At 39.4% G+C, this 12,852-nt stretch overlaps 1 protein-coding gene across 9 annotated transcripts in view; it reads left to right on the top strand.

The window, feature by feature from the left end:
* The window catches only part of MTFR1 (mitochondrial fission regulator 1), a 36,705-nt gene that overhangs the window by 3,864 nt on the left and 19,989 nt on the right, over positions 1–12,852 (top strand). For 5 of the 9 annotated variants that reach the window (XM_019498530.2, XM_019498531.2, XM_059724040.1 and 2 more), the window contains 2 exons: positions 6,645–6,789; positions 9,848–9,946. In XM_019498530.2, coding sequence (XP_019354075.1) covers positions 6,724–6,789; positions 9,848–9,946 — 165 coding nt within the window. In that variant the 5' untranslated portion in view covers positions 6,645–6,723. Of the gene's footprint in view, positions 1–2,785; positions 2,892–6,644; positions 6,790–7,321; positions 7,400–8,972; positions 9,054–9,847; positions 9,947–12,852 lie in introns of those variants that run through there. The other 4 variants (XM_059724042.1, XM_059724044.1, XM_059724043.1 and 1 more) reach the window with 4 other exon arrangements.

Below are 12,852 nucleotides of genomic sequence, written 5' to 3'. Positions count from 1 at the left end.
ACATATAGATCACTAGCTTGAAACCATTCTGTGGTGGTAGTAATCTCCAAAATCATTACTAAAATCACTGAGAATGTTGGTGGGGTATTTTGCTGTTTTGGGGGAGGTAGGAGCATTGTTTGGGGGGGGGTTATATTCAAGTTTCACTTTCCAATCTTTGCTACGTGATATAATAACTTGTACAAAATAGTTACAGAAATAAAGTTGTGATTCTACTGCCAATGAAAAGACCATTGTTAGATGTACTTGAGTGCAAAGCAGCAGTTCAGGGTTTCTGTTCATCTACCTCCCTTAGCAAAGTGCACAAGTATGGGTATGTCTATGGCATCATACAGTTCTGTACAAAGATGATCAAACTGTCTTGGGTGCCAGAAGCAGGATAGCCCTGTAGCTGACAGAACCAAATTGCTTTCAAAATACAAGCTAGCCTGGGTATGGCTTCAAGGAATTGTTATACCTTGTAAACCTACCCTGTGTCAAGCAGAGACTCGTCATAAGTGCTTAAACACTGAAGGGTTTTTCATTAAATTGCTCTTTCCTTAGCGAGTAAGGTTTATTGATTCTGTAATGTGCAGTATCCCAGTAACTTAGTTATGCTGCTCTTTCTCTTTTTGTTTTTGTTTTTTTCGCCTCTATATTCAGACACTCCACTGCCTTCAGAAATGTATCTGGAATATTTTTGCCTTTTCAGCCTTGGAAGCTGCAAATTATGTAACTATGAAAAGATTTCAGTGGCTGATCTCTGCTGACTAGACATGTTTTATGACCCTGGTCTGAAATGATTTGGGAAAGATTGTCATAAAGTTGATTCTACATCAAAAGATTCTTCCTGGCTGTTTACTGTGTTGCTGCTGTGATAATGGACTTTGCCAGGTTTTATATTTAGTCTTAAATCTTCAGAGGTTTATTCCCCTTCTGTAGAGTGTTTGATGCTTAATACACTATCTTCTGGGCCTAACTTCATTTCATGTGTTTGGAGCATTTGACAGTATTAATGATCACATATAGAGGCATGCTCTAATTTCCTGATGAAGAATATAAACCTAATTTGGAAGGTTTGTGACACACAAAGCTACCAGCTGTTTCAAAAATGTACTTCTGAAAATTTTATCATTATTAACGTAATGCATTAATTCAAATTTAAAACATATTCCCTTATTTTTTTTAGGTTGCTGCATGTTTGACAATGCTTTGTGTATGATCAGAATATTTTATCTTCATAGTTTATCATTGTCTCCTCTTGTCTATGTAGCCCTAATGTAAAAGGGGAAAATATGTTACAGAAGGAAAAATGTGAGTATGTGACTACTAAGTAGTGGAATCCTCCTCCCATCATACAGGGATGCAGGCTAATGGGAAATTTGAAAGTATTCATATTAACATGGCTATTCCAAATTGGTGAAAAATCTCTCTTCTTTTCACCATTCCTGTGTAGCACTGAAAGCCTGGTTAAGAACTCTATTTTACCTTTGTCCACAGTAACATGTCTTCTGTGTGCATGTTGAAGGGCTGTTAGATTGATGTGGTTAGCATTTCATAATTTCTAACAGTATCATCTCCCTAACTTGTCAATCAGTTTCTGATATCAGAAAGACTTGGGTAAAGCCTAGAGGTAGACAGGAAAAAGAATGAAAGAAAACATGGAGCACAGAGAACCCAAGTGTTTCTTAGAAATATAGTGCTGTTTTCTGAGTTATGGGAGTTGCAAGGTTTCCTATCTAGATAGTCATTGAACATTGTCAGCTTCTGGTTAGTTAATGCTGTATACAAAGTGTGTCCATGAAGTTAGAACTTTAGGGTTGATGGAGGGGAGAGTTTTCCCTCTTCATCCCCATATTTAACTGATTTTAATCGAGTATTACATTTGGCTACTGTACTCAACATCTATTAGAGGTCTCCCTTGCCCATGCATTCCTGCTCATAGGTTTCGGAGTCCTCGGTGCTACATCTTACTGTAGTGATATCTTCGTACTTGGATCTGTTATGGTGCTGCTGCTAAGGAAAGCAGCAAAATGGTGAAATTGGTCCTTGTCACTTTATTTGCAAGTACTAGCCTAGAGAAGAGAATGGTCACTTGTACAGGTGCTATGAATACCAGCAGTCTCTTTAGCTTTTTGTTTATGCACTTAAAAGGTTTTTAATTAAGTTTATGATCATGCAGTTTGTCTGCATGTGGCTTGAGTACAGGCACTGGTGGCTCAAAACAGGTGGCTTGAAAACAGTGGACTTTTCATGTGTAGAACATTACTTCTGTTTCTTAGGCACTTGATGCAGATTTTGTTTGGAAAAGTATCTAGGAACTGTCCTTCTTAGGATCACCCTGATACACATGCATGCATTGAATATTGAATGCATCTATACTCTTGTTAGAAAAGAGAGTCATTTTTATATCTTAAATAACTTTTGTTCTTTAGAAAAATCTTTTGGTGCATCTTAAAGCGAACTTTGAAATGAGTGGTGTAATGAAGAAATGCTTAATTTGTATTGCTCAAATTTGGTATCTCTACAGAGTATGGAGAGAGAGCAACTAGGTGTTTTCGTTCTTGCTGTACAGCAGTTTCACTGAGAATGCAATCTTTACATTCTTAGCATATAAGATGATTGTGAAAGAGGAGTGATTTATGAAAAAAGATATGATACAGTGCAGTGGAATCTGGGTAAAGCAAATAACTTTTTAAGGTGTCCATGATAATGCAGGAAAATTAATGGAGTTCATAAAAGTATCAAGGTGAAATACTTTCCAAGTACTGTACTTTTCTTTCAGGCAGTGTCTTACCAAGAGGCTATAAAAACAAGACTTTTTTTTTTTTGGTACCAGTGCAATGTTTTGGGTGGTATTCTCCAATAGGAAGCGACAGATCTGGGAGTGGGAACAAGACCTTCCTCAGCATGTAAGTAAGAGTAGTATGAAATCGGTGCCGTCCACCCTAACGTATCTTGTTAAATGTCTAGAGCAGTGGTTTCCAAACTGGGTTACAGCCCTGAATGGGGTCACAATGTTAGTGGTTGGGGTCGCAAGATTTCTGCACTGACAGCGAGGCATAGGGCTGGACCAGCTCCAGGCAGAAGCCACCTCCACAGCTCAGCAGGTGGGACCCAGCACAGGACAGAGTGCTGCACCATCATGGTCACCAAGATGAGGTACGACAGTGGCAGCACAGAGTTGTGCCCCCACTGCTGCTGGGCAGGCAGGGGGCACCTCAGCTTGGGGGTCTTGGTGTAGCATTCACTCCTGCACCAGGTCTCGCTCGCTGGGGCATAGAGCCCCTGGGAGGAAGGCAGCAGGGCAGGGAGCTCCAAGCCCACAGCAGGCAGCCTACTTCCTTACCACCCTGCCCACCCCCCCCAACATGCTTTGCTCCAGCCATGCTGCCCACAGGGGAGGCGGAGATGGAGCCAGGCTCCACACTGCACTCTGGCTGCAGCAGCTGCCACCTCCCACAAATGGGGTCGGGGGGGGGACAACACAAGGGACTGCAGGCCCTAGCTCTGGGCACCTGGGTGGGGGCTTCAGGGTGGAAGGGAGAGGCACTGGCAGGGTCATGGGGCTTAATTACAATAATGTAGGCTCAAAAGACCCTTGAGATTACTTGTTACAGGTTGCCAGCCCCCAGATTATGTCACAGGCTGGATTAACCTGGCTTCAGTCAAAGCAGGCCAAGTGGCTTTGGTGGCAAGTCAGCAACAGGGTGGCTTTGGTGCCTGCCCCAGGACCAGGCAAGGGGCCAGGCAGCTGGGAGCTGTGGTTGGACTTCCATCACTTGCCTCAAACCCCTGCTCTCTGGCTGCAATGCAGGTATAGCTTCCAGCCAGTGGGGAGCTGCATCAGGGCTGAGCAGCTGGAAGCCATGTCCTGTCTACTGCTGCTTCTCCCCAGTTCCCCCTCCTAGCTGTGGTGCAGCTCCCCACTAGCTAGAGGCTGTGCCCACATTTCAGCCAGGGAGTAGGGGCCTGGGGGAAGCAACAGGATTGCAGACACAGCTTCCATTTCCCTGTTCTGAGATAGGATTGATCTGGGTATATTTAGGTCCTAATTGGCTAGATAAATATCTGTCCTTTAACAGAACACTCCAACAAAAGACATTGCACCAGTAGGTAAGTGACCTGTTCTCAGAGCTATGCCTTGGGGTGGGGGGGGGGGGGCAAATTGGGGTGATTGCCCGGGGTCCCCACAGCCACCACTCTGCACGGCTGCCATGCAGCTGCTGCTGCCCCCCTCCCGCCCCCCCTAGGCTGTTATGCCCCAGGCCCCACACACCTTAGGGTTGGTTCTGCCTGTTCTGAACAATACTTGTATCTAACAATCCTTATAACTACAAAAGTGGGAGTTTTACCCAATTATGTACCCTAAAGCGTCCTGTGATTTTTAAGTCAGTTTCTTCTCATCCTATTCCCAAGGTGCATGGAGAACAATTAATCATAATCTTTATAACATTTTTTGTCATACTTAAAGACTTGCATATCCCCCATCATTAATCTCTCTTTGATTAAACTAATCCACTTCCTTCAGTCTTTCGTCATAGTTCCTATTCTTGTTCTCTTCTGAACTCTCCAGTTTGACTTCATCTTTCTTAACATGATGCCAAAGCAGGGTTTGGTACGTATAGAACCCATGGCTAGTGAGGCTTTGGCTAGAGCACAGTAAGTGCCTCCCATGTCTTAATTATATTCCTGTTAATACGCTCCAGAATGAGATCTGCCTTTTGCAGTAGTAGTATGCTAACTCTTATGCACTTTTTGCCCAACTCTACTCCCATCTGCCAGATCCTTTTGTGCAGTACTCCTGCCTGGCTAGTTATTCTTAGTTCTTGTTTTTGTATGTTTGATTTATTTTTCCTAATGGTAACAGCTTGTACTTCACTGAATTTCATTTTGTTGACTTTGGACCACTTTTCCAATTTATTAGGGTCACTATAAATTTTGATCCTGTCCTCCAAAGTGTTTGCAACCACTTTCAGCTAGATATTATCTACAAACCATAGAAGTCTCCTATTCTGTTCTTATGCTCTTTTATTCAAGTTGTTAGTAAAAATATGTATGTCTGACAGAGAACCAATTCTTATTACTCCTAGAATACAGGTTTTCAACAAGGCTTACCCCCACCTAATAGTGACTTCTATTCTGTTGTTTCCATTAGCAAATACTTTTCTGGAGCTTTTGTCATAGCCCCCTTCACACACAGTTTCGAAGCTCTCCTCACTCTATTGGTGGGCTGGTGTCCTAATCTCTTGCCTAGCAAAATGTATATATTTCATATACAAGTTGTTGTTTGTAGAAGATACTGAATCAAACCCTGGCCCAGGACATTATCCTGCAGTACTCCACTTGAGATGCCCTTCTAGAGAACCTTTGCTAATTATTCCTAGAGTACAGTTTTTCAGCTGGGTTTACCTCCACTTAATGGTAATATATATAATATAAGCTGCTTTTTGTGATGGTGAAAAACTTGGTTAAATGAAATTTTTAAATCTTATGTAAACATTTGTAGAGCTTAGCTCTCCTATGCTGTTTCCACATAGAGTATGTTACTACCAAGGAATTCTAGGCAGTTGAAAAATATGTTTTAATAGGATCACTGACACTTCTACTTTCTCTACTGTTTATAGGTATTTTCACGGCACGTCTTTTTTCTCTATGAATCTACATCTCTTCCCGTCTCCTTACTTAACCACGTTCCCTGTGTATTTTTTCTCACTATTATTTAGAGATGTTAACTTAAAACTTTTCTGAATGGTTACTAAGGAAATTTGAAGGTTTTGGCAAAAGGAAATCATAATTCTATAGTTTATACTGCTAATTTGCTGCTATTCATACTGCTTTGGTGAATTTTTGCCTTCAAAAAAACAACTGGAAGTTATGCCAAACAGAAGCCTAAATGCACAGTAGCCACTCATTGGAGTGTTTGTGCCAACACCAAGACAAAGGTCCAGTTAGGTTATACTTTACTCATCATCTTCTGAGAAGCAAATACAAAATGCAGAGTTATTTCTTTTTAATAGGACTTTCATGTTGATCAAATTTTGGAGTATTGCTTACTACAGGACAGAGCGAACTTGAAATCTAGCCAACCTCAAAAATTACTTTTGAAAGTATTTTCAGGTCTGACACCTGGGTTTCACTAAGTCTGCTGTCTCATAGCTTTGTAATTGCTTCCCCTGTTTTGTGGCAATGCTCTATATTGAGAAAAGCAAAGCTGATTATAAATGAGTGCCCGATAAGAAAATGGGGTGGATTTACTTTCTGAATTTCAGTTACAGTAATGTTAGTGTTAATAGTAATAATAACAGGAAATGATTTAGGAGTGTGACTTTTAAATTTATGGTATCCTAATTGAATTTCATTTTGCCAGGTTTTCCATAATGCCCTTTGCTCAATTAACTAATAATTAGGCAATTGTTTGTGATTCTGCTTATGCTAAAGTTATTCTGCCGTAGAATTATTACCACATGTTCTGCAGTAATTCCAGTACCTAAAAGATATGATGATATATATTATATTTAACCTAGAACTTTAGACATCCCAACGCCACTTTACCTACAGTGGGAATAGTGAAAATAGCTATTGTTAATAGTGAGCTGGCTTCTAGAGACTGTAATTTTGTCTAAATGTCAGAACACCTTTTAAGAATGTTTTCCCCATTTCAGGGGGGAGTATGGAACCTCAGCAGCCTTGTAGATTTGGAAGGTTTAAATACAAGTTTGGAAAGACTTTTTGCCATTCCAGATGATCTACTGGATTAAACACTTCATTAGGATGGCTTTACAACAAGTCGGACTGAATATGGACTCGGTAAGTGTTTCAGATGTACTTATTTTTTCAAGAACTCAAATATACAGCTATCAAAATACATAGCTTGTGCTGTCCTCTTCAAGGAGAGGATATGCAGTCTTTTTGCATGTAGGTTTTTTTTTCTTTTAATATTATGTAGTGCTTGCTGATAGGGTTCTTGAATTGTTAGTCATCAGAGGATTGCGAAACTTAATGTTTTGGGTATCATATATTAGGTTCTATATACATTTAAAGTAGAAAGCTGTTTCTGTCTGGCTTTAAAATAATAGAAGGTATAATTCATAATATAACATTGCTATTCACTGCAAGTTTGGTCCTCCACACCCCCCCCCCCCCGCCCCCCAGCACATACATAATCAATAGTTTCAAAGATGAGGCTAACTTCCAAGTATTCTTACTCTGTTTATAACTTCCAAAGTCACCAGCAAAATGCCATACTATGACTGCATTCTACACTGGGAAGCAGAAAGGAGCGTGTTTATCTTACTGCTTGGGGTCAGAACTAATGTAGTTCTTCTTTTCACTGCTTCAGCAAAATCAGCTGATCAAAACAGTGTCCAGAAACCACTTTTTTGTTGTCACTGCTGTGAAGGCACTCTAAGCAAAAACAGTAAGTGCGATGCAGTCATCTTTTGAGATCCATGTACATTCCTTCTCCTTAATATTAAAAGCATGGGGGCATTGGAGGTGGTGGAGGGAAGGAGCCTTACAACTAATATATTGTATATAACCCATGTAGAGACTACTGTAGTACTGATGATCCTGCTTCTGGTAGCTCTAATAGAACTGCTGGCCATTTTTTATTATTTAAACAATTTAATAATAAGGCTTATTTTAAAAATCCCAATAAGATACTAAATCATGGAAGATACAAGTTCTTAAAACAATTAAGCCAAGATGCACATTCAAAGAGATCCAGGGCCACCTAGTCTCATGCATCTTTACCAGTTCGAAGCATGTGGGATTGTCAGCTAACAGAATTGTTGGTTACTATCTTCATAGCCCCTTTTTTTCCTTATTGTGGGGGAAAAAAAACAACAGATTCAATACCTTGGGATTGGTGTATGCTCATGGCTTCCTGCTCCTGCTCCCCCTTTCCCTCTCTGCCACACCCCGATAAGGCTTGTGGTTAATACAGTTCAGTTTGAAAGACTGACTTTAATGGGAGTTGTTAAATATGTGGGCTCTAGCTAGTTTCCTTCCCCACCTTTACATTATATTCAGGTACGTTCTCTGAGACCATAAGAGTACAGCACTGATTTGGCACAGTTCATATATAGGAATTTAGTACAATGTATACTATTGTACTAGACACAAACTGCATTTTCACAATTTCAAAAAAATCATGGAGCCAAGAAATAAAGCTTTAAAGATTCATCTTGTCCAAGTCTACATTCAAGACCTTGAACTAATATAAAGGCCCATACCTGAAATTAGAGTTCTGTTATATTTTTGTACATAATGAATTAATAGCAATTGTGGTTGGGTTTAGTACTGTATGTGTATCAAAATGTCAACAGACTTTGACATGCTGAAAGCCTACTAATTATATTTCATTGTTCATCCAAGTTGTTAGTCTGTCATCTCCTCTTCCAAATGAGGACTAGGCCTACATTTGTGTACAATCGTAGCTTTCTTTTCTGGGTGATCTTCTAGAAGAGTTTTGAAATTGCTTAATAGTGCATATTCCCATGAGTGAAAAGCCTGATTGGTAGGCTTAAATTTGTATCTGCCAGCATAGACAATAGCCATATTTAAAAATAACTTAAGCCGTTCCTGTAATTGGCTGCATTACTCATGGGTTCTTCTCCTTCCTTCAGAGATGAGTTGTTGTTTTTCTCTGAAACTTTTATTTTCTGTTCTGATTCGTTTTCCAAATACTGTCTTGGGATCAGAGGCCCACCTCACTTTCTGTTAAAAGCAATAGTATATAATAAAGCAAATTTTCAGAGCCAGCAGTAGAGAAGATAACCTAATGGTAGCTGGTCTGTATTCTGTGAGTTGTATAGTATGATTTATCTTTAAAGTATCTCTGCTCCGTTTGTTTGATTATTTGCAAAACCCTGCTTGTAGCCCTAAATATTTTTAGTGTTAAAATACTAAATAGTCTGCTTTTTTGGAATGTAGCATTTCAAAAGATCTGTTAATCTCTTATTCTACTTTAATAATGCACCATTTCATAGTTGAATTCAACAAAGGAACTTAAAACCAAGTTCTCTCAGCCGAGAAGGAAGAAACCTGATTAGCCTGCACTAGATAAACAGGTGTGCTGGAATGCTATGCAGTTTTTCTGTTTAATACATGCATGAGATTTGTCATGATTACAACAGTCCATGCTCTCCTGTCCTTCCTCCTCCCCCTCACTGGTACTTCACTTCTTAAGCCCTAAGGGAATTACACAACTGCATGTTATCTCTAAACTAGTCCATAGTAACTTATTTTCAGCAGTGTACATTCTGCTATATAATATGTACATATAGACAGTCCCTGCTACCAAGAGAGCTTTCATTCTAAAAAGTAAGAGAATCACTAGAAAATGCCAAATTAGAGCAACTTAGTGGAATTTTTCATGATTAAATTATTTTTTGTGAGCATTTCAGAGGAGGTGTTTGAGCCATTCACATTCTTTCTCTACTTCAGCTTATAGATAAGTGAGTTTGTCTTTCTAAAAATACAGGTAATACTATTCTGAGTCTTCCTTTGTCATGTCTTAAGATCTGCTGCTTAGACTGTAAGCTCCTTAGGGCAGAGATTATCTTGGTCTTGAACAACAGTGAATATGCTACAAGTACTTAAAGCCAATTGTGTGTTGATCCAAGTAGGTGAAATCATGTTTTTCACAATACAGTGTAGATGACCAATATAAACTTCAGTGCTTATCATGTCTTCCGTGCTGCAGAGGAATGTGCATTGTTGACATGCATGTGTTTAATTTAAGCATTAGAAAGTACAAAAAGAGCAAATGAAAATAAAATTATCAGCTTTATAAGTACTGTAATAATTATTGATAAGTACAGTAATAAATTAATAAAAGTAATAATTACTTTTTTTCCCCCAGGTGCTTTGGTCAGGCAAGCCTTATGGTTCATCTCGAAGTATTGTAAGGAAAATTGGTACTAACCTCTCTCTCATCCAGTGTCCACGAGTGCATTTTCAGGTAGGCTTTTTCTGTAGCTTAAAAATACATTTTATTTATTTATTTTTACATTGGGAGCCTTAAAGTTGATCTACAGATTTTAGGTTGTTGTTAATCTAACTAAGAGATTCTGTCCTGAATGCCTCAAATAAGCAGAAGAATCTTGCTCATGGTTAAGTTAGTTTACTTCTCCCCATCAGCTATCCAGATAGTTTCAAAGCTTAAGAGTCTACTTTTAAGCTTCTGCTCTGATACTGCATTGACACAATATTGTTGTTGCTTAGTGTCCCTTCCAATAAACTTTATATTGCCTGTAACGGTGTTGGTTATAAAATGACGCTGTTCAGTTCTTACAAAGTTAGTTCAGAACATCCCTTTTCTGATACGTGGTATAGTTTTAGAAGTGCTTTTTTCATAGTGCCAGCTCCAGTGTGAGGGTCTGTGCTGGCACAGCTCCGTTAAGCATTGCTCCTACAGTATATGTTTGCTTACTGCAAAAGTGGGATTCATCAGCCATGACATCTAGGGATGAAATAGTCAAGTTTATAATCTCTTGTATGTGTTTGCAGCCCTGGAAAGCAAGGGTATTTGGGGGGATACCTTTTACTGGACCAGTTCTCAAACTGGGGGAGATGTTTGACAAGTGTTAGGGCACAAGGTCCCTTTCCTCACTCAGGTCCTTTACCATTGGGGGCAGTGGTGCCCAAACTTTTACAAAGTGGGCCCACTTCAGGGTGGCCGTGGCAGAGCTCTGATTTAGCCTCAAGGCCAGTCTAGCCATGTGGCCTTGGGAAGTTGGCAGTAGGGGGAGGGGTGTCCATATTAACTGTCACTGCTCCCCTGCCACCAGATTTCCCAACCTGTGGGAAGCCCTGTGGACCAGGAGTTAAGCACCCCTGGTCTTGGATGTTTACCACAGTTGCTGTATTTCTTTAAATATGACTCCTTTTTTAAAGAACAAATGGCTGGTGGCTTAAATTTGAGTTAAAGTAAAAAGTTTTTGTGCACTATAGAGGTGTCTTTATATTATGTTTCTTAAATTGAAAGTCAGGACATTCGGGTGTGCCTTATTTGAAGAACTACAGTAGTGCTTCCTTTTTATACGGCATCTCTTGTTACCAAAAGTGAGAGAGAGGATAAATGTTCAACTGCAATCAAACCAATATTTAACCAAGTCAGATACACAGCTGTTTTCATTGACAACCTAGGCTTACAAGTGTGAGGCATGAAAGGACAAACAGTGGTGTTCAGAATAAATGAGACTTACTAATAAATAAATACATGTTTATACGTACAACTGGAAAACAAATGCATGTTTATGCACATGACAGACATTTTCTGAGAGGGTAAATAGTAAACAAGATAATGTGACTTTACTGTTTGTTCTTTTTAAGTAAGACTTGACCTGTGTAGGTGACAGAAGAATGTATCAAATTATTTACAGCTCTTTGTGCACTTCTAATGTGAACAGACTGCAAATAGTAGGAGTGATGGTAATGATACAAGGAGGAGGAAACAACCACCTCTTTTTTGGTGTAACAGCAAGTCTTTCTGGAACAGATGGGAAAGCATGGAAACTGCTACAAGGACTTTCTTAAACTCTGTACAGCAAAGAAAATTTCAGACCCCAAATTTCTATTTCAATTCTTGAGTGTTAGAAGCAGGATGGATGAATATATAATATAGATATATAACTTTTGTCTGGGTGGTGAAGTAGGCAAGTCTGGGTATGATGTGTGTTGATGGGGAATTGTCTTTTTTAAGGTTAAGGTAGCATCTACAACTGTAGACCTGATGTAAAAAAAAAACCCCAAAAAACATTTTGGACTTGTACAAAATACATAAACACAACAAAAAATCAAAATGTTTGTAGGCCAAAGGAAGAAATCCAGACTCTAGAATCTAGATTGTTGTAAAATCTCTACTTCATTGTTTGATAACCCTTTAAACCTGCAGACTGGATTAGTCAAGTTTGGGTCAGAGGCAAGTGGACCCAACTGCCACTAGTGCTTTTTTGTACAATGTCTTGGGGAGAACACCTGCAGCCAGCACTTTTCCTTGTGGTGGCACTGAGAGAGCAACTGCTGCTGGAAGTGCTGTGTCTGCAGGCTTAGTTAAATAGCTTTGTGGCTGTGGGCCATAGGTTGCTGACTCCTGCTCTACTTTGATTATAAATGGAAAAACCCTGGCCAGCACCGTCATGCTTGATAGGCTAGAACTAGACATCCGAAGATAAGTCTGTGGCATAAGGTGATGCCATGCAGAAATGTAACCTAGTTCTTCACATGCACTGAAGGATGTGTATAGCCTCATTATGGTATGGATAAAGGTCCTCTAGCTACTTCAGAATGGGAAGGGAAGCTTTTCCATGGGAGCACAGAGCTGCTGTGGTGATGTATCACTACAGGATCAAAAGGTACAAGTTAGGTGAGCCACCCTAACTTTGACCCTGAATGAAACAGGGTTAAAGTTGGAATGGTTTTGATGTGCTTTCCTATAGGTGGCAGAAAACCTTATAGTCTTGTATACGTAGAAAGGGCACTAAAATGTCTGTAGGATTCCTAAATTGACTTTCCTGATGCTGAAATAAAATAAATCAGTATCTAAATCTGAACTTACTAGCATTACTAATGCAGTATATAGTATTTAAACATTTCAGAGGAAAAATTTTCAGGAGCAGTGTCACTGAACTGCTTTAGTGTGTACTTTGAGTATCCTGGGCAGTAGAAGCTGAAATAAACTTAACTCTAAAATAATAATTAGGATTCTTCAGTCAATGCATTTTAACAGCTTTAAGGATTTAATGGTTTAGTTTATGCAAGCATTTTGTCGTTGTCTAATGTGTAAAGCATTAGAAGTCAGAAGCTTCAGCATTTCTATGCCTTTAACTCAGACGACAAAATTCTAAATGTACAATTAAGTATTGT

The sequence above is a fragment of the Alligator mississippiensis genome, chromosome 3 (assembly GCF_030867095.1).
Source record: "Alligator mississippiensis isolate rAllMis1 chromosome 3, rAllMis1, whole genome shotgun sequence".
NCBI classification, from domain to species: Eukaryota; Metazoa; Chordata; order Crocodylia; family Alligatoridae; genus Alligator; species Alligator mississippiensis.
The sequence above is the reverse complement of the archived record's forward strand: the minus strand, read 5'-3'. Positions and strand labels throughout refer to the sequence as shown.